The 22,765-nt window shown below is 38.2% G+C and overlaps 1 protein-coding gene across 1 annotated transcript in view; it reads left to right on the forward strand.

Moving 5' to 3' along the window:
- spock1 (SPARC (osteonectin), cwcv and kazal like domains proteoglycan 1) overlaps nt 1–22,765 on the forward strand; it is a 104,419-nt gene that overhangs the window by 30,858 nt on the left and 50,796 nt on the right. Inside the window, exon 3 of the mRNA XM_072395781.1 lies at nt 22,344–22,389. Within this exon, the coding sequence (XP_072251882.1) occupies nt 22,344–22,389 (46 nt within the window). The remainder of the gene's footprint in view (nt 1–22,343; nt 22,390–22,765) is intronic.

A 22,765-nucleotide genomic window follows, 5' to 3' on the forward strand; every position in this document is an offset into this window, starting at 1 on the left:
TTAATAGATAGTACTTATATTGTGGATTGCAGAGACTGCACTGTGTCAGAAAGTAAAATGTAGTAATCTGTAATATAGATGACTTTTTCTAAAAAGATTTGAATGTGGCAAATGTGTGAAATCAGTGCATGTGCAGTTCCATGTATTGCAAGTTAGAAGACAACCTTTTGAAAGGCTTTTTACAGGCTATTACAAAAGCAGAGCTTTTAAACCAGCCTATGCTTTGTCCAGTCTTCACAAACACGTGAAGACATTTGGTGCAATATGAAATTAAAAATACGATTAAGGCTGCAACTGTTGAGCAACTGAAACTCAAAACTTCAACAACTGCACTTGGTTCTCTGTGCTGATAAGTTGAGGTGGTGCAACAAATGCCCCTGTTTCAACTTTTTAGATCAAATCAATCAGGATAAACATAGAATGCATTGAACTAAACAAGTAAGTACTTTATCGCTATTTCATTTGGGGTTGTAATTTTTTTTTTTTGGAGTTGTATCATCTTTTCATTCTCTCTACCCCATGATAATTGCTCAGTGCAACACAAGTGATTCAGAAACAGGAAATCAATTGCAGAGCACCGGTTAGCAACAGCATCTCTTTCTGAGAAAATATTCTTGTTTCACACTTGATGCATTGTGAATTGGGTGTGAATAGCGACAAGTCCATTTGGCTAGAGACTGTTTATGTGCTCACATAAATACACAAACACACGGGCAGGGGTAAAGGCTTGTAATCAGAACAGCAATTTGCGGAAGAAAAGAAGAGCACTGTAGAGAAAAACAAGTGTGTAAAAAATCTGCTAAATGCTGCCTCAATATGCAGAAGCACAAATCTCATTTAACAGCAATTAGGAAGAGGTGGGAAGAAATGAAGAATGTAAGGAAGAAAAAGATGACATGATAAATAGATGCATTTGAGGTTGTCAGCTGGCTTTCATGGAGAGAAACTAAAGGAGGATTGCTTGTAGATGGGAAAACATGACAGCAATGACAATGAGTGCTGAGACTGTGTCTGTAATTGTTTTTCTCTATTGGTGAACGGCATAAAACCTACAAAATTAAAACTATGAACAGCAGACCATGTCTTATTATGCATTCTTTGTAGATCTTATTTGATGAAGTGTCTACAGATAGCCCACCTGACAGACAGTTCGACACAGCATGTTTCAGTCCTTGTATAGAATGACAAGCCAGCTGTCTGTCTGGGTGAAGGATAGAGATTTCCTTCATTATGCACAGCAGCTCTCTGAACACAAAGGACCACACAGAGTGGCTTGTGACTCAGAAGGCTTCAGCCAAAACAAATCTGCATTTACAACAGGGTTACTGGAAACGTTATTAAGCCCCTCCATCACCCTTACCAAATTACTGTTTGAACAGCATGATGGGAAGAGTGTCTGAGGGGCGCTAGAGTTCTTAACACTCTTTTTCCAAGTCTCAGTCCAGAGAGGTTTTGTTAAGAGCTTTAAGCATAGATTGACTATAAAGACTGAGTGCTCCTCAGAGGAGTCACTGTTGTTTTAAGTGAGTGGATTACTTCAAGCCTCACTATCTGTCAGTATCTTAAGCATGACTCTAATGTGTCGAGTCCAATTATAACAATTTCATAATTACATACCTAGAAAGATTGATTTTCATAGAAGCAGTAAGGCTGGGTTTACTGATTCAAGGGGCATTGAAATGGTGAATAAGCAGTAGAAGTAGGCAGCTGGGTGAAGAGAAAGATTTTCTAGGGAGCAGCTGGGGAGACTCAAGGTGATGGTGCGTGTAAAAGCACCTCCTCTGGAGCACGACTGAAAGATGGCTGACTAGACTCATATCGTGGTTCAGAATAGAGATAACTGTAAGAGCTTTTACTTGCCCCAGTAAGTTCACCATCTCTGTCTTAGAGGGTGTGTAAAATTCCATATAGTGAATATACCTGAGAGACAGCCAAATTTCAACATGCATTTTCAGACTAGAGCACAGGGACTGGCTGGTAATCTACCAGTTGTGTTTGGAATTTATCTGTGAAGTAAGTGTTCGAGAACACTCTAGAACATTGTTGTCACACACATTTAGAACGGAACTGTGTTGGTTCTAAAGACCAGAATTATGGTTTTGAAGCCAACCCACGCTTTGAGGTAGTTCATTACCGTGTGATATCTTTAACATAAACAGACTGCTTAACAATCAAAGGCTCGCAGAGATACCGTGTCACAGCTACTGAGGTTTAATATTTGTTATCATCTGACAGGAAGCAGGTCAGTCGAGATTCAGTCTGCTTTACAACCTGCTCGATATCACATTAAAGCAGGGAAATGTTCTGCTTGAAGTCTGCCAGAGATGGACTTGTCAGATCTTCTAACAGGAACGAGCAACTCAGTCTATGAAAACAAACCAAGCTAAGATTTTCTTAAAAAGATCAACCCCACTTTTGCTCATAATAAGCGGACTTTACATCTTTGGAGTCTATAGCCTGCTTACTATAGCAGCAGTATGTGTCTCAAAATTATTTAAAACTCAGGTAAGACAAAATAATGAGATTAAGCTGTATTTATGTCTACATAATGTTAGATTGGCATACTCGACATAGCTTAACTCCATTATTGCTTACTCCAAATATGCCTTTATTTGGGATAAGGTAATCAGAATATGCTGTTTGAGGCAGCATCCTACTGGAACAGAGCCACTGTTTTCCAACTGCACCTATTGTTTAGGAAGGTTAATGAGGATGTTTGTCACATAGATGACATATGAAATTGTCATATGAAAGGTGTAGTTTAACCTAGAAAATGATCCTTTCCCATTCACTGTTTGTTTTATTCATGTAGCACAAATTCAAATCAAAGGTAACCTCAGGCCACCGAAGTGAGGAAGTAAACAATACAAATCCAATTAAACACTGTCCAAATCAGTCCCATCCATTATGTATTAATATATTGTAAATTCATAAAAGTAGTCTAGCCAAGGAAACCAATAGATTGCATTAATACTTTAATTTGATTCAATCTTGCCTCCTCAGCATACATAGGATGGAGGGTTAAAGCAGAAAGGAAAGACTCCCCTTTAACAGGAATAGGCCTCAGGCACAACCAAACTCGGAGAGGGCATCAATCTGCCTCGGCTGGTTGGGGATAATGAAGACAGCACAGACATGCAACACCACACTAGATCAGGGATATCTGCCATGTGAAAGGTAAAAAAAAAAAACATGAAGCTTGTGCGCCCACCTAATCGTTGAACAAAAAAAAAAATTGTGATTCAAGCTCTAGCGTGATAGTCAGGAACCAGCCTCATGTGACCATCCCAACTAACCACTAAACACAGAATTTTGTCACTATTAGAAGGAATTATTGATACGTTTTTAATTATATCGACAGTAGAATATTAAAAACACATGACACAAAGCGTTAAGGAATGGTGTGTGACTGCCAGTATAACTTGTGAGCAAATTGATTTAGCTGATTAAAGAGAAAAGTAACCAACAGACCAAATGAAAAAAAAGAAGGCCACAAGGGGTCTCTGGCTCGGTATCAGTTAAAGCACCGGGTGTAAATATAAACATAGCATCCAATCTCCACATTTTATGAGCAGCAGTGAAAGATGTGAATGAATACAGCGATGGATGGCACAGGTGGTTCAAGGTAAAACAAAATTTAACAACCAGGGGTCTGTTTCACAGAAGCAATTTGTAGGACTATTTATATGCAGATAGTGAAAATGGCACCAGACTGCGTACAACCCATTTCACAAATGATTGTCACTCAGAGTGCAAATTACACATAAATATGTGTGTTCTACAGGGCTCTTCCATGCACATGTATCTGTGCTTCTTTTGATGAATTCAAAATAAAAAAGAATTGCGCCACACGTGTTGATCTTCTGTTAAAAGTTGCATTTTTAGCACATGGGTTATACAGGTAAGGCTGTGTCGAATAGACCACTAAGCTTTAGCCGACAATAAAATCTTCTGCAAATTTCCGTCTGTTGGTTAATTGCTGGGTAGGAGAGATGTTGGTACTCTACCATAAACTTATTGTATATACTTGTAATTTCATTTATTCATATTAGATTAAAACAGACAGAAGATCTTAATGTTCCTCTCACTTATATTTGCGTCCTTACCATCCCTCGTTTCGCTCTTTATTGACTGAACAAACCTAATTGATTATTATGAAATGCATGTTTGTGTTGTCCACATGCATAAAAATGAAGGATAGCTAAATTCAGAGGCTATGTTCCCAACAACTTGAGCACTCTCAAAGCCAAACGACAGTGATAGTTATTTAAAATTAAATATACTCCTGTCAAACTTAAATTTAAAAGATAAAAAAAATTCCACGCTTCCTAGATGTTCTAAACAGTATATCAGCATTTATGGATGAGTAAATATGATCTTTGTCCCACGTGTGAAGGTAAAACGATGCTTCCCTCAAACAATGAGTGGGATGACTTTTCTCAGGGTGGCTCATTAAATCTTATGTTGCTCTTTTTTTAGTCAGCCGACAGGACTTTCTGCATGTCATTTCAAACATTCCCGATACAGTCAAATAGCAGAGATGTTCTGATACGATCTCTCGTAATGATTGCACCAGATCATTGTATTGTCAAAGAAGTGCAAGCTGAAATCATAACAGGATGGAATGGTTGAACCTGCTATCTTGGTATGCCCTCTTTCCCGATCTAAACAAGACAGCATTTACTTATGTGACCAGGAAGTCTTCTTCTTCTGCCTCTGTTGATGAGACTGTTTATGAGACTTCTTTCTTTGATTTTGGCATAAATATCAATCAATTAAAAACAGCTCTTATGGGGGTTTTTATGACATGCTACACGTGAATTTTAACCAGTGCCACAAAGTACTAATGTTTGATGCCCAAAACTAGTCATTTGACATTCATTTCACTTTATAGGGAAAAGAAAAGGTCAAACACTATTAAAGATATTTAACATGGTTAATTAACTTCTACAAAGGATGTAAACTGGGCATTCAGAACCAGCAGAAGTTTTATAGACCTTGACAGTTCTTGGCAGCAGTTATAATAATCAAAGGGTTTGAAAAGTGTTCCCCTCTAACACTGATGGGCCTAAATTACACCGTGATCAAGCAGAAAAATCTGAGGTTACTGAAATTGAAGTTGCAATTTAGAAAGCTGTCCCACCAAGGAAAATTCGGAATTCATCTGTGACATCTTTCTTTTTGCAACAAATATAAAGTACCATACAGAGACATTCTCACTCCAACCTTTTATGAAAAGAATAATGTGGCACTTACATTTGATGAAGTCTTCATCTTTCATTCCTGAAAGCGATCAAGATGAAAATAAATCCAACAAAGTAGCTCAGTGTGGATTTTAAACATTAGCAAAAGGGTTGCTTTAACCCCCACAACATACGCTACCTTACATTATTCACTCTCATCAAGCAGACTTTATGAAAAATGGATCTTCAATTTTCACTTTGAAAGTGGTTGGGCCAATTCAACAGTGAGTCAAAAGCTGTTATTTCTTTTGATGAGGCCTTTGACAAAGTAGAAGGGAGTAGAAGAGACAAAGGATGCATGATAACTAAACTTTTGAATTTTGAGATTCTCTGAGCCTTCTTGTGTATAAATTACCTGAAAAATGGACTATCACTATATATAAGTACACTAGAAGGTGTAAGGTAGTCAAGACGACACAAGGTTATGCGGACAATATTTTAAATTTGGTGACTAAGTCAGTGACCTCGGTGTCACTTTTATGGACAGTATGGAGGTTATTCCCAGGCTACACTATTGAACTAAATCAGAAACTTTGGATGAATGCAATGGCTGAGACTGCATCATCCATGCTTGCTCAACTAAGGGGACATTGAAGATGAGACTGTTCTTTTGGACCTTTCCTTTAATATGGGAAAAAAAACTTGAATCGCATTAGTTTACTTGGTATGTTGTCAGGATACGTTGAATGTCCTTCTTAAGTGAGTGTAGTTTGGCTTAATCATTCATTTTGTATTCCTCTTCGGTTTCCAAGTGCTTTTTCCAGGCTGTGACCTGGGCTGCCTGAGCAAGAACCCAGGGGGATTACAGATTTTGATTTCTAAATGGTATTGTCTGCCTGTGTTTTGATTAAATTTAAAAGAATAAAAAACTTTGCAAATTTAAATACAAAGAAGACACACAAAAACAAAAATACATATTTGGCTGTATTTTCAGAAGACTGATCCATTTAATCAGACCATAATTACAGCTTATTGAAGTTACTGATTTACAGTAATTGATTATTATATTTTATATTTTATACTATAATATTATATGATACTTGCATCTCATGTAAATTGAAGTCTGTGAAACTCTATCATCAGAAACTATACAGTTCTACAATGAAGTATGATGGAAAGGAGTCTTGTAAAGTGTTGGCAGAACAATAACTCACTGTATTCATCCTCACTGGTGTAAGGAATCTGTTGTATTATTTGTGCAGGCTCCATCTAAGATGACTGTCAGCTGGTGCTAACCTGGAGATGAACCTCCCTGCTTCATGTCATATCTGTGTTTGTTTCATCTTTCTCCTTATTGCTGTTCCCTTTTTCTCCTTCACCGTGGACTGTACCCTACATTCACATATTCTGTTCATTCTCCTCTTTGTTTTCCTACATCAGCACCTTTCCTTCTGTTTCCTTTGTTTCTCTCACTGACTCTGTTCCTGAGTAAGCCTTTTAAATTCCCTGGAGACAGTGTGAAATTAGCTGCTGGCTGCTGCGGGTTGTTGAGGCGTGTGTTTGTGTGCGCGTGTGTGTATTTGTTAGATGGTGGTGGTGTCAGTTACTTGTTTTAGTTCCCTTTACTGCAAACTTTGAACAAACATGCTGTCATATAGATCTCTGTTTACCTATAGTGTTTATAGATGTAATGGTGAAGATGAACAGTATGTTTAAATACAACCTGTGATGGTTGTATTCTCCATGATATGTAATGTGTAATGTCACAATGTGTTCAGTTGCATTAGCTTTAACTGATGAATCCAAGTATGCAGTGATCAAATAATTACATATTTCTAGAAAATTTAAACCGTTAAACTGTGGTTTCTGATAAAAAAGAAGAAAAAAACATTTTACTTGAGTAATAGTATGGACTTTAATAAACTCCTAGATATAACTGACTGGTGAAGAGAATCTGAACAGCCATTTGGTGACAATAGAATAACATTTGAACTGCTTTTTAATTGAGTATTTCCTGACAGCAGACACATAAATCAGCATTTTAAACCATTTTCATGAACTTAGTGGCGCAAAATGTAAAAAGTCTTTTACATAATATAATATTCCACAATAATCGAGTAACTAGCTTAGTATTTACGAAACAGAAACATTCTGCTGTTATCATTTCTGCTTCAGATGTTTGTCCTGTCCACTCTCTGACTCGAACATGTGCAAATAAAAAAAACAGCAAAGCTACTCTGAAGGTCCTAGAATGAATATACAGTGCCAGAGATCAGCATAACAGGTGCACTTTAAAACTCTTTTTTCCCCCTCAGGGAACAGTACTGCTATTTGTACATTAGAAAATTTGTGTGCATGTGAAAGTGTGTTTGTGAGAAATAGCGGCCGTGGAAATTGTTGCTGCAGCCGCATAACTCTTACTGTAGGTCAGAACATTGGTTTTGCATGGCCTTTTTTTCTTTTCTTTTTTCTTGCAGTAAGATGTGGCCATTAATGATGAATATGGAAATCATGGCGAGCCCTTTGTACTGTTGTAGAGATTTTCTGGCTGCGGCTCAAGTTTGGAGGGCCCAATGCAACACACACTCGAAACCACGCACACATAATTAAAGCATAGTTTGTAAATCAAAGTTATATCTGTTAAATTTGGTTAGTTTTTATCCTGAAGACAGTTAGAAAAGAAAAAAAAACATTAAAGCTAAAATCGGCAGTTCATTGGGCATCCATCTCCTTTGGGTTTGCAACAAAGAATTTCTTAGCATCATCTTTGGTTCTATGAAATTATGATTATATATTAAATTTTTCCTTTGATGTTCTATAGACAAAGCATCACTTCAATTAACTAAGAACACTGAACTCCAGCTTACTCCTTAAACTGAAACCCCAGTGATCGCAAAGCTACATTTAAAGTCACGGAATCAGACAACTTTCCCACCCCTCCACAGCAGCTGGAGTTCCCTGCTACTCTGGTAGCTACCTGGGAAAAATTAACTATTGCTACTGGCAAAAGCAGAAGCTCTCCTTTTTTCTTTGCATGGTAAATCAAGCCCTTATTTTCCTGGGAGAATTTTCATACCCAGCGGTAGACGTACTGTTGTGAGTTGTATTGAGGCCTCTAGGGAAGGAATCTAAATGTCCTCATTCTATTGTGATTACACTGTGCAATCAACATTTACCTCATAATGGTAAACTAAAGCAAATATGTTTTTGCTTTAAATCTAGCTATTGGTCTCCTTGAGATCCACAAACACTATGTAAACTCCAGTCTGTTTGGGTTCTGTGTACAAATATAACCAGCATTCTTAGTTTCAGCGTGACTATCAAGGTTTTCGTTCATGCACGGTGGTCCAAAGACTTCAAACTCTTGAATTATGTATCTCACACAAGCTCCAACAATCATTGAACCGGGTAAGTTAAATAAGAACTGGCTCTGTTATGGCTGAGCTATTTTAATGTAAACAGTTTTGAGGTAAGTCCTCCAAGAAAACCAGCACAGCAAAAAAACATCTAGACTCATACCATTTTTTTTTTTCAAAACAATGTGGAAACCAACAAAAGTTTAATTCCACACGTCGAGCATATCAACACCAAAGAATTAAATGTGAGAGCTGAAAGATGAGATTATTTGTCTCCATTTCTTTTCTAGTTTGAAAAAAGCAAAAAAACAAGCAGTGTATGTTTGCGCTGATTTGTCCCTGCAGACCTTTTCTGGACTTTCTTGCATTTACTCTGCTACAGACAGGCAAACAGTAAGAAAGGCAAAGAAAGCTGAAGGACGAGGAGCAGATAAAAGAGAAGTGTGAAAATGCTGAACACAGGACTCATCTGACTGGCCCAGGACAGCTCCAACATGCTGAGGGAAGAGCAAACTCTACTGTCTTACCGAGAGGAAATGAGGTGGAGGAGGAACGGATTAAATAGAGCGGTGTAATGCACTTGGACCAAAGAAAGGACAGTCATCTCTCAGTTCTCCTGAGCTCTTTTCTTGTTTCGCCAATGGAGTAGACGGATAAGAGAGCCTGCATATGATTGGCTTAACACTTGGACCCGTCTCCACCGCTGCTCCACTACTGTGGGATAACAACAGGAGCTGAGGGATTCTGTCAGATTTAAACAACAAGTATTTAAACAAAAATGAATAATTTTGTCGAAGGAATTTAAATCTGTGTATTTGAATTCTGAGTGGGAACTACAACAAGGACCACGATTCACAACTATAAGCCTGGTATCACAATCCCTTCCATGCATTTTTTTGCATAATTTCCCCCACACTTTATGCTTTTTCACTGTGAGATTTAACTGATCTCTACACACTCTCACCAAGAGAGGAAAAAATGAGCTGTCACCTGAATGCATTTTCAACAGTTGTGGACATTTGCTTTTTTATTTTCAGTATGTTTTCCTTTATCCGCCGTGCAGAAGCCGTCTTGCAGCTCATAAATGCAAATGTGTGGATGCAGTTACAACCAATATGCCTTTCAATTACAATAAGTTCCCAGTCGTGAATTGAATTGAACATACTTACCAGTTTAACAGCTCTGATTTCATCTGTTCCTCACAAAAATCACCTTTTGCCTCACTTTTACAAAAACGATTTAGGTTTCGAATTAAGAGGTAATTAACTGAACATAACAGAAGCAGGTGGGCAATAAACTCTTTACCATTTTTGCTCTGCAGATGCACACCTTTTGCAAATGTGATAATGAGGCAACAGCTATCAATCAGTAGAGTAGAAATGGTGGAAACAACAAGGTTTTGTGTAAATCTTTCTTTTTCCTGCAGTAGAGAGAAGAAACAGCTCTAACTTGGAGTTCACACCAAGGAGAAGTTACTGAGGTGTAACTGGGTGTTAGCACACAGCAGCAGCAGCAGCAGAGTCTGTTTATCATCATCTAGCTTATGGTTGCACACTCACTAGTGGAGCCCACTTCACTGATAAGAAAATCATGGACCCACACTGGAAACGCATTATTCTGATATACTGACTGATCGGTGGTCAAACACTGTGGACAAAAACAAACAACCAGCGGATACAGACCTGTAGCTGTGCTGGGCTAAGCTAGTGACATGCTGTCTTATCTGGCATTTGTTACACTGTGTCCACAGGCCTGTAATCTCTAAAAGACTTAGATCTACGATCTACGTTGATCTCAGTGCAGTACACTTGGGAGCTGCTGAAAAGCTCACATGGTGAGGAAATGCTGCTCTGTCAGCCAAAGGTGACACAGTTACAAACATGACCAAGGTGTGTGCAGAAGATGTCTGAATCCAAGTTTTTTTGTTTTTTTATGAGGCTCACCTTCTTTTCTCTTTATCCATGTCCCATTTTCTCATCTAGTCAGTCCGTTGTTTATGCGTTCACTTACTAAGCAGTGCAGCCGCACCAACATCCACACTTCTTGACAAAGTTTGAAATCTTGTACCAGGCATAAATCGAAGGTGAAATTTCTATTTTATAAAGAAAATAACTGGGAAAAATAAATTTTTTATCTTATGTATAGAGGTAATTTGAGATTTTTCAGGTGCATAAATAAGGAGGAAAGAGTCAGACTCGGTTGTTGTCATCAATACGTGCCCAAGTGCTGCACTGGTTTGTAATAGTGAAAGGCAAAAGTGCCACTGTAAGACGACCAGAATGCTTGTCAGGTGGATGAATAGTGTGTGTGTGTGTGCTATTGAATTGTCCCTGTAAGCTATGATAGTGAGCCAGTATGCAAAATACCTGAGGCCGCTCAAAGTAGGTCACCATTACTTAACAGATGCCATTAATCAAACATTTTTGTCATCTCCTGGGGAATGCCTTCATGTCCACTTTGACAAAGAGTTGACAGTTTCATGAGGTTTCTTTGTAAGGTATAATTCTGAACTGAGACGGAGCACTATTCAATACTCATTATTTCCCATCAAGAAACTGCTTATTCGCATTTTATTGTTTGAATTATTGCAAAAGTTTTAAATAACTCCCTTGCCTTTTGAATAGAAATATAACTCATTCACCTATCATGACCCTTTTTCATTCTACTAATTTCTCCTGTCATTTCTGCTCTGTCACTCTGTTTCTTCTGTATGAACTACATGAAACCAGCATTTATCTCAGTATATATGCAGAAAAAGGCCTTATTTCTTGGAGCTCTAAGTATTTTCCTCTGTCCTGCCCTTTTTTTCCTTTGTTTCTACTGAATCTAGTTTCCCCCATGCACTCAGTATGCTCTTCTTTTCTTTTCTTTTTTCTAACACCCTTTCTATTTTCCACCACTCCCCTTGTAATTGCTTGATATTTACGTTCAATATCCTGACAGAAAATAGGACTAAAAATGGAAGGAAGCCAGTTGGGAAAAGCTATTGAATAACGGAGATAATTCAAAAGAGTGTAAAAAAGAAACAACAGACTTCTCAGTGAAGTTTTCCCCTCATTAATGTCTGACAGAATGAAGAGGAGGCACAATTTTTTATGCCGGCTTTGAGCCGACATTGTTCACTTTCTGGATATGTTGGGGGATGTGTTCAGCAGTAAAGAAAGGAGGAAAAGGGAAGAGAGTTGATGAATGAGAAGTTTTAAAAATAGAAAACCAACGGGAGATGGGGGTGAAGTAAGCAGAAAAGAAGCAGTTTGTCTCAGTTGAGACATGCTGGATTGGCTGTGAATGCTTATTGCTGCTTTGCCAGATCCTTACATAACTTTACTGTCTGGGCAGAAATCATTGTTCTAATGATCAAGTAATTTTAGCCTTGTTGTGTGTGTGTGTGTGTGTGTGTGCGTGTGTGTGGGTGGGTGTACACGAATGCATGTGGAGGGGCCTGCTGCTTTACCTCCTTAGCATCACATGTAATATTCAGTGTTACCTATCCTTTCATATGAATGAGATGCTGCCTGTTTGTCTAAAGGCTGCACATACAAATACTGACAGCCACCAGCAGAGCTTCACAGCAGTAAAACAGACTCCCATCTCAATTTGTTTTCTCTTTTTCTTTCTTCTCGCTGGTGTTCCTGATCTCTTTCACCTCCCTCTGTGTCCCTGTCCTTTATTCTTTCCTTTAGTCCTTCTCTGTTGTCTCTTAAAATCCCTCAGTCGGCCCATCTTTGTTTAGCTTTTTTTCTGTTTTACAGCATAGCTCCTCTCTATTCCTAACGTTATTCTCTTATGTATCCTATTGCTCCACGGTGGATGAATCCCAGTTGAATGTAGAACAGAGTTTATTGGTAAATATGTTTCTATGTCCAAAAACTCCCTTTTGAAACTCTTTCTGTCAAGATACAGAGAACCTGTGTAGAATTTGATAAATCTATTGCTGAAGTTTTGTATGTGATTACAGCCCAAGGTGTTTGTAGATTTTTTAATATATAGCACTTGATACTAGGATTAAATAGCACTTCAACATCTGCTCGGTGGAGGTTGAAACACCTTTGATATCTCAGTCTGGTCTTAGACAGCCTCCACATTTATTTGGAATACTTCCTATAATTGATCAAGTAGACAGCTACTACTGTGGTTAACCAGCTTTCACTGTGCGTGTAAATGTATTCTGTTATTAGCTGCAATGGCAATGCCGATTTGGTGCAGATTCTCATTGTAGACAGTCTGGTACAGATCAGCCTATACTCACTTATGTCAAAACAAAATGGCCTCAAATAGCTGATTTGGGCACTGTGTGATCAAAACATCAAGATACACTCCAAGTCACACAGAAAAGTACTAAACCAAATAATGTGTCAAGAGTGTGACAGTCTAGAAATTTCCATATTAAACACTTACTCATATGGAAATGGCCATGGAGGCTTCATAAGCTTTAATCCTGTTGCCTTCAGTCAACATAATGGCTTCAACAGCTCTTGCAAAGGCTATATTAAATGCAAATAGAAGTTATCCTGACATTCTTTGAAAGGCGCATTTATTATATTAGATATAATCCTGAGTTCTGAGGTAAAACAAATGTTGCAAAACTACGCCCACCAGTCCTATTTAACATTCCTCACTTCTGCAGAAGCCCAACAGTAATCTGAGGAAGTGTATCTCTGAAAGCCACTCTCTCCTCTGTTGTGTTATCTGCTCACAAAGCTCATATATCAGCTTCACTGGCTGCTGATCAGATCAGAGAACATAGCCTAAGGAGAAGAGCAAAGATTTTGTGGAGAAGAGAGAAAGGAGAGACGGAGATGGAGAGTACGGGGGGGAATTTGGCAATGCAATGAATAAAATGTATAATGTAAACGGAAATTTTTTTATGCTGTTTAGTTTCCACTGAGAGGCCAGATTTGCATCCTCATCCCCTGATTATGACATCTTCAGTCGGCAGTACAGGTCTGGCTTTGCCCATTTTAATGTTAATTTGAATATTTGCACAATCTCACAATTCCCCACTTATATCAGTCCACACACACACACATACAAATGAAGTGAGGGTTATTTCTGCTGAGAGAAGCTGATCAGGCTGAAGCCATTCTCACTTCAGCTACCCTATGGATTGCTTTTTTTTTTTTTGTCCCCCTCCCCCTCGTTTCTAGTCGAGGACTTCCTCTGGGACCTACTATCAGAGGAGATTTAGCATGCAGGATTACTTGTAAGATCATCAGAGAAATCTTTAAATCATCTGCGGAAAAAAGAAAATAATTGGCGTATTTATTCAAACAGCTTTACAGTCACATTTACATTCAGCTCCTGCTGGTTTCCACTAACATCCTTACTTTAAAAACTGTTGACCTCACTGTGAGTAATTTACAGTAAAATAGAGCCATGAATCATAGCACTGAAAAAAAAAAATGCTTGCAGCCATCCTGGCAAAAAGATTGTCGTAAAAATGAGCAGAACAATAACTTAGAGACTCACTTTAACAGAGATCAGACTGCAGATAGCCTAAATGAATCGCTTGAAAATCTCATTATCTGAAACTGATCTGGGGGCCTACTGTATAAACGAGAAAAACACACAAAACCGTATTTATGTACAAAGTGATTCATAAGTGTGTGTACTTAAGCTCATATAAGCAAGTCAAGCCTGTATTCCTTATTTTTCTGTCTTCACATATCATATGTTCATCATATTCATCAGAATATTTTATACATCAGATTACTTTTTTTGGGCCTGTTTTTTTATTTCTTTGTTTTGTTTGGAGGTTTTTTTTTAGTCTTTTGCCATTATTTGCTGAACTGATTCAATTGTGGCCATTTCCTACAATAAATCTACAAGGGTCATCAGTATTTTTAGTCATTAGGTGAAATGTGCACCTCACACATTTTTCAGACCACGTATTCACACATTTTTTCAACAACTGAAGCCTGATACAGTGAATTGGAAAACTATTTTACAGCAATAACAGTCAATCTGTCCACGGTGTACCCCGCCTTTTGACCTGTGGCAACGGGGATAGGCTTCAGCCCTCCTGAGATCCTGAATAGGATAAAGCAGGTATGAAACTTGGATGGATGGATAGATGGATAGAGTTACAGTAATGTTGTTCTGATTTTATTCATAGTTACCTGTATTTATAATATACTTTATTATATTATTTTATATTTATATATATTTGGGGACACTATAAATAATCACAGCCAAGGTTAATGTTCACATGTAAGGATGGCTGCTTCTGATGGTGTCGGAAAACCTTTCTAATGCAACTTTAAGAAGACCATTAATATCGCGAGGCGGTTTTGATGTGATTTTCTGTCACAACCTAGTTTGGGTACTTATCATTGATCATTATCTGCAGATATTTTTCTTACATTTTTGGATTGGTGCTCATGATAAAGCCCAATCAGATATGATGATTTGATAAATATTTTTGAATGGAGCAGAGAGCCCTTAAGGCCTGCAGTGAAGCCACGTGATGTAACCCTCTACAATCCAAAGGTACTTTTTATTTCAGCTCCTTAACAAACTCTCTGTCTGTGAAGTTGACTCAACTGTGAGAGGGATGGGATGTATTTATGTGCAAAAAAGGAGCTTTGTGGGAAATGGAATGCAGCACAATAATCGTCTTGTGCCAATTATCTTGTTTTCATGATCATTGAAGGCCATAATTGCAAATAGAATTGAAATTAAGTTAATTGCTATGTCCTGTGCATAAACAAATTGCCAACACCTTGCAAATATGATCGAAAGCGGTAGCTTTACCATACTAGTCATTTCCCATGCTTTGGAAGATGTGTTGGGAATGGATGTAAACGGTGTGGTGCGCCAGTGTATGCTGCCCAAATGTAATCGCATAATCAATAATGTTGATGTATCGTGCAGCCTTAAACTCTAGTTATATCAAGTCACTTATCTTTAGCTACTGAGACTTCAGATCACATACCCTCAAACACACGTAAATAAATCAGATAAACAAAAAAGCTTGCACTTACCTGATAACTTCAGCACCACAAGCAGCAGGCGATGTCAGCAGTTGAGATAAGTTTACTGGATATGACACCACATCCTTGTGTTCCCACAAGTTCAGTAAATATTTTCAAATGATTGTTAATCCATCTAAAACAAGAAATGAGCCGAAGTAGAGTCCACTGACGGTTGGGATGTCTTGAAACTTGACAGATCTCTAACTTAAGTAACCAGCACATGGCTAATTAGCATATAGGTACAGACAGACAGGCACATATTTGCTATTCATTCTACTGTGTATAGGTATTGGTTTTTAGCATTTTGTTCAAGGACACTTAGACATGGGTTTCAAGGGAAGCCAGGGATCGAACCACCAACCTTCTGATTGGCAGATGACCACTTTTCTCCCATTGATACAACCACCCCAAAGGCTTCTCGAGGCTGTTAAAGATCATTATCCATTGTGTGTCTCTCTCCTTATCATCCCACTGTATGACCCAGTATAGACGGGTATATGTTCATCCACAGCACATAAAGCAGGAGTTGCAGGCCATCCTCTCATAAACCCAGATGCTGACCTGGTATAATCTGATGTGTTTTTGTTTGCCTCTAGCTTGTAATACAACCATTTATTTTTTTTACAGCTGCAGGGTTGTTTGCTGATCTCTTCTGTAACTTTTTCCCCCACTCAGGCTGTTTTCATTCTGTCTTTGATTCCAGAACTGAGACCTCTAAATGAAACAGATTTCCTTTTCTCTTCCCCAACAATAAGTGTCTCGGTTTCTGAGAAATTGCACTTCTTCTTTGTTGTTACTGAAGATTGTCTTTTCTATAAACAATTTATTATTTATGGTGGTGTCTGCTTCTATTCATAGCTAAAAATGGAAGTCAAGTTTGTGCGTGTAATTTCATAATGATTGAGATTTAGGCAAATAGAACTCTATATGATAATGATAATGTGTATTATCTCTTCTGCTTGTGTGCGTACACACAGTTGTTCACCTCCACGTGTTAGGCAGATGTTAATGATATGGCTGACCAGTGTATGTTTATAGATTGGTTGTATAGAAAAGTTTTAAAGAAGAAAGTCTCTCTCTGTGCCTCACAGTGTACCACTTACAGTTTGCCTATTGTCTATTCCTTCTCCGTTTTCTCACTGAAGCGCTTGCCTCTTTTATTCCCCTGGGCAGGCTGACTGAACACTGTAGCCTAGTTTAACTTGATCATCGAGCTGCTAAACAGCAGTGTCAAATGGAAACACTCACTTCATTGCAAAGGTGTTCGAGTACAAACGTGCAATTGACCATAATTAAAACACAGCCACTGTTACAAAAATGGCATCATAGGGTTTTGTATGAAGGAGTCCCATTTCCACTGACTACCATTGTGTTGCTTTTTAAATAGATTTTTAATCGAACCCTTAAAAAGACTAACAATAATTCAATAGTTCCAAATTTTGCTTGGCAACAAGCTCCCGTGGAGTGTTTTCAACTTGGAGCAGACAGTCTTTGCTCACTGGGACTCACTGCTGAACGTTGCAGCACCAGCTCCATCAAAGATGATATGATAATAACAGCACCATTTTATCTCCTCGTCATATAGTTAAAAGGTTTGAATGACATGGGGGCAGTGTCGCAGTGGGCTAAACAGACACTGAATGCTTTAGAGATGAGCACACTGAAATATTAATAGGGGACTTTTGCAAAGAAAGGTCATACCTGTGACTTAGACAGAATAGTAATAGGGTTAGTATCAACACTGTGATACTTAATACTTGATACACCAACTCATAGAAAAGAGTAGAAACTCTTTGTGTGTCATCTGTTGGATGTTGCTTCTCAATGTGGTTGTCTGATGGTAACAGATGACATACTATTGTGCACACAATATGGTTGTAGCTGCAGGTCGGAACAAACTCAGCAGAAAATGCAAACAAACTGCAAACGGTCCAGATGGTAAAACTGACACAAAACGAATATATTCATTCCACCCACAGGGTCTGGTTCAGATCTGGCCTTAAAGACTGTGTTATATTCTGTGGATTGCTGGGCAGTAAACCAACACTGTCAAAAGTTGCTTTGAGTGTTGTAAAACAAAATACAGAAAAGGTAAAATACAGAGAATCTGATTAAAACGGAAAGCCTTACATCTATAATGGCATCTTGTCAAGTCTATTGAATTCCTATTTACATTGGTTGACATTACAAACCCCTATGTGCCTCAGAATGATTTGTTTTCTGTGCAACACTGCTCCATGGAGACTGTCGGCAGAGACATTAAGGTAAACAGAACATTTAATGTTTTCAAAGCCTACAGGATTTGCAGGCCTTGGGCAACTATAACTAAAATGCATTACTACTGATGAACTCACTCTTTTACTCTGTTTATTTTTAAAAAAGGGTACACATAATGCCCTTATTTCATACTTTTACACACTTTCCCGAAGTCTTAATGAAATGCCCATGACAGATAAACAGTTCAAAAACTTCCGAACCGTGAGCTATTTTCACAGCAACTATTTTTAAACTGTGGAGTGAACAATTCACCCACCTCCTTTATTCCTCTGGGAGTGTATTAATTGAGATCTGTCCTTCAAATGTAAATCTGGACACAAGAAACTATGGAAGCATACAAGGGAGCATTCAACATCTAGCCTGAGAGCTCACACTGACACAGACAGCTTCGACTCCTCATACTGAACAAGTAGAAAAGTACATGAGTGGCAGTTTTGTCCTACATTCTCAATGTCTGTCATTCTGCCATGTTCAGTTGGATCCGGTTGCGCTTAGGGACAATCTCGTTACGAGTCATGTGCTGAACTGACTTAAGTTGGTAAAACGCAGCACCACAGAATGCCATGGCCAGGCAATGGGTTGATTCACCTGTAAAAAATCACATTGGTAATTCTCCATCGCAGGGCTTAGTGTTGCTGCTATACTCTGTTTTGTTGAAGTTTTTAGCATGTTATGTTACGCACTATTGTTTATGTGGGATACTTTTACCAAAGTTTTGTTGCTGTAATGGTGGAGAGTGGTGGATTCAATGACCTGAAACCTGAATCAGAAATCAGAATTTTCAACTTATGACAGGAATACAATTAAAGGATGCCAATTAGAAGTTGGGTTTGCTGATCTTGATCTTAATCTCTCCTCTTTGTCTGTGCATCTGTTTTAATGCATGAGAATGTGTTACTTTAGGACAATTCAAAAACATCAAATACAAATTCCAGTATACTGTAAAGCCAATGTGCCAGGACATCTGCTAATCTAGCTGTGGTAGACTTTTGTTGTGCCTGGTTTATTCTCATTCTCGATGCAGATTAGTAAGATTATTACAGTTTACATCTTCTTGGCTAGTTGACAGGTTTAGATGCCCTCTTTTCTCATTTTGCATCACATTATTATGTAATAAAAAGACAAGTAACACAATAAGTCTTTTCTCCGCTGGTTTTTGCTGAACTTTCAGGTCTCTACCACCTCTCTTTCTTCCCTCTCCTTCTTTTATGCTGTGCTGCTACTCTGTCTGTACAGTTTGCCCTCTTTTTGTTTTAAATTACATGCCACATCAAATAAGCTTATCTCATATGGCTGTGACTGCAAGTGTGTGTGTGTGTTTTGTGGTATTTTGCCATCTTCAGAATCAGATTCACATTAAATTGATCTCTAGAGTTGAGCTCAGTATTCAGAATGAGTAATGCAGAGTTGCAATAGATCTGATAGACACAGCATACCTAGCATAATTACTGACCTTTCTCTCTTTCTCTTTTCCCTTTATCTCTCTCCTCAATTCTTCTCTGCTATCTGCAATCATTTAAAGGAAGCAGAGGTGAGTATGCTCGAAGATTCTTTAACTTGATAATGATATTTTGAAACACACCACAGTACTTTCCTGGAAACCTCAGACATTGCAGTGTTTGCCTGACACTTGTTTAAAGGCACAGTCGAAGAGCTGGGGAGCTAATGCTAATCTATATGCACGGCACGTTTGATGTCTGGTCAGGCATAGCATGGTATAGTTCAGCATATTAAACTCTTGCTGTGGCGTTTTATAGATTTCATATTTTGTACTTCACAACAAGTTTCTGAGTTATCATTCTCATTATCATTCAGTCTGTTGGATAATGTTGAGTAATTGTAGCCTTGCAAAAACAAGGAAATAAAAATAATATATAAATAATAATACAGTACTGCGATGTCTTTCATCCTGATGGAAAATAGATATTTGCATCAAAGGTGTACAAACAGACAAGTAAGATTTTATGCTTCCAGTTAGGCCAATAGAGAGGCTAGATGTCAAGAAATTGTGAGTATAACATCATCCGACATGTGAATGGGGATGTGGTCATTGTTAAACAGGGGAGGACCCTGTCCAAATAAAAGTACCTTCAGCTGAAGCCAAACCATGGCAGGGAGCCTCACAGTAAAATGATAGCAGATTTGCTTTGGCACATCTGGAACAAACATTTCACTGTTTAATTATTCACTCCAGGCTGGGGGTCACAGTTTGGTGTGGCAATTAATGATTTAAAAAAAATTAAATACTAAAGAAAAGCAAAAATATTTTTAAAAAACTGTGATTTCTCTATTTGGAAAATCGACTAATCCGCCTTAAATCCTACTACCATGTGCTGAATCTGTAGTTTTGGACCCATTTTGGAACCAAAACCCGCATGCAGCTCATGCTTGTGCATTTTGATGAAAATAATGCAAATAATGCACCATTCCTGTTGGTTTCATTTGAAATCCGTGGCACTCGAAAGATTCTCAACCTGCTGAATGTTCTCTGAATTGGATTCTGAACTGTTCTTCAAAGTTCACCACCTGAAACCATAACTTTATGAAGCCCATTTTACGCTCAGGAAACTTGCTACTTCCCACTAATCTTTCACCATTGTGCTGATGGAAAGCATTTAATCTGAATTTACTCCTATGTCAAAATACTCTCCCATAGTCATGGGTATTTATCGGCTCTGGCTGCATTCACCATTGATTGCAACACAACATCCAGGTGCAGCCTCTAATTTTTATTGGGGGGAGGGTCTGCGCTTAGAAATTCAAGAGTGTGCACAGCTCATTTTGTCTTTACAGAAAACTCCTGTTTACTGACAATGATATTTCAGATAGAGGCTATGAAACTGAGAGCAGCAACTCCGGGAGCAAAGGGAGACAAGTTTAATCAATCTCACCAGACTGCAAGATGCCTGGCAGCCCACTCTTAATTCTGCTGTGCAGCCTGAAAACTAGGATTTAGTTAGAAATAGTAAACTAGCCTAATTACCCCAGACAGGAATTATGTTCCAACACAGCCTGTTTGATATTCTATAATTCTCTATTTTCCAGTTGCTATAGCTTACAGGTTCATCCTCGCAGAGGTAATTGTAGCTAGTACAACTCTGTATATGTTGTAGCCCTCAGTGCACTGAGGGTGAACACACCACTAGTGGCAAAAGGAAGTTATTGGAATGGCTTGCTCTTGCCCTTGTACTGGTGTTTTAAAAAAGCCTTAAAACAAACAGCTTTTGGTGTAAAAAATAGTATTAAAGAAACAGGGCAGGGAGAGGGATATAAAATAAAAAAAGAAGTAGTGGCATTAGTCAAATTAGAGCCTAAGAGAGAAGATGATTATGTTTTATCTCCTTAATTCAAATTATTTTGTAATGGCTTAGATATTGGCTATTGTCAGAACAAGCACTGGATGAGTGGATCATCTGTTCAAATTTCTAGAGCTGTTTCATATTTGGTCTCCTACCATCCACCTTACTCATCCGCCCCTCCTTCCCCTCTCTCCTCTTTCTCTTATTCATTAATGAAGGAGACAGAGATCCCACTTTAAAAACCAGCAGGCTGCTCTGCCTGGTTCAGATTGTATCAGTAGCACAGGCTCAGTCCCTGCTGACACACTTAAGGTTCACTCTGGGTAATACATGAGCTCCAGAAGTCACTTCTACACATCTCTGTGTGCGTGTGTTCGTCACACGTTTTATTCTTCATTTCTTGGGACTTTTTCCATTTTAAACACTGACATTGTCTACTGGGTCATGAGAGATGATTGAGAGGGATTTATTTTTTTGTATGCATACACGTATGTTGGAATTTTACAAGGAACACAATGCTAAGTATGCCTTTAAAGACGGATTAAGATGAGCAACCAGCTTTGACCTAAACTGCTACTTTTCACAACATAAATCATGTACATAAAAAAAAAGATGTTTAAGTATATCTTGTGTGTTCCATTCTGACAAAACAGCCATGCGTCACACACTATTAACCTCACAGAGCTGTCTATTGAAATCTACATCTGTTTCTGCTGTTGAATTTTCTGCAAGTGAAACAGTTCCTTTATAAATACTCTGCTTTGTCAATATGTTGACTGTTTTACTAGTTAGACCTTTAACTGGTGTGACACACAAGTGATGCTAAACTGCAACATTCAAGCTGTAATGGACACAACAGCTGCCAAATATAAATACAGTACTACTTACCCCTGTCTTCAGATAACAATCTAATCTCTTCCCCATGTTTTTAGGAGTTAAAATTCATAAATTCTTTGCATGAAATGTTTTGTCCTAGTTCCTCTTCTCTTTAGAGACTGTACCTTTTTTCGCTCCCCAGTGTTTACCTATATTTGTGCTCTATTTTTAAATGGCCAAACAAGCTTATATCAGACGTGGTCTTTTCCTTTTCTGCTGCAGTCATCAATTTTTTTACGAAATATGAGTATGAAAGAACAAAAGTAAAGAGGATTTAGGACAGCTTGCTCTGCAGTCTCTGCTCTACAAAGTAATCCAATGGTAGTATTTGCTTGGTTAATTTTCTTATATAACTCAATTTCATGTGTGTCTACTTAGGATGACTACTTCAAAAGCTGGGCTCCTGCTAAGTCTCTGGACCAAGGTGAGTTATGTTATTTCTGATATCTGTACATTTCTATGCAGTATCAGTGTAAGGTCCATCTGAAACAAGGAGTATGAAGCTAAGGGTCAACTAAAATGTGTCTTATTTCCTTAAATGCCTGATTTAAAGCTTTTTCTTTAAAAAAAACAAGCCTTGTTTTATGTCCTTAGACAAAGCACATTCTGATTTCAACCAGAAAACCAGATTATCTAGATGACATTCAGAAGTTTGATGCAGTTTGCTGAGTAACAGTTGTGACTTATAACAAAAAGTACATTCCTCAACTAAAGGTACTGAAAAAGATTACATTTTGGCAACATGATATATCTCTGGTGCATCTAGGGTCATTGTTTGGACCTTTTAACCTTTAATAACA

Source organism: Leuresthes tenuis, unplaced genomic scaffold, assembly GCF_036924035.1.
Source record: "Leuresthes tenuis unplaced genomic scaffold, fLeuTen1.0.hap1 SCAF_11, whole genome shotgun sequence".
In the NCBI taxonomy this organism is placed as follows: domain Eukaryota; kingdom Metazoa; phylum Chordata; class Actinopteri; order Atheriniformes; family Atherinopsidae; genus Leuresthes; species Leuresthes tenuis.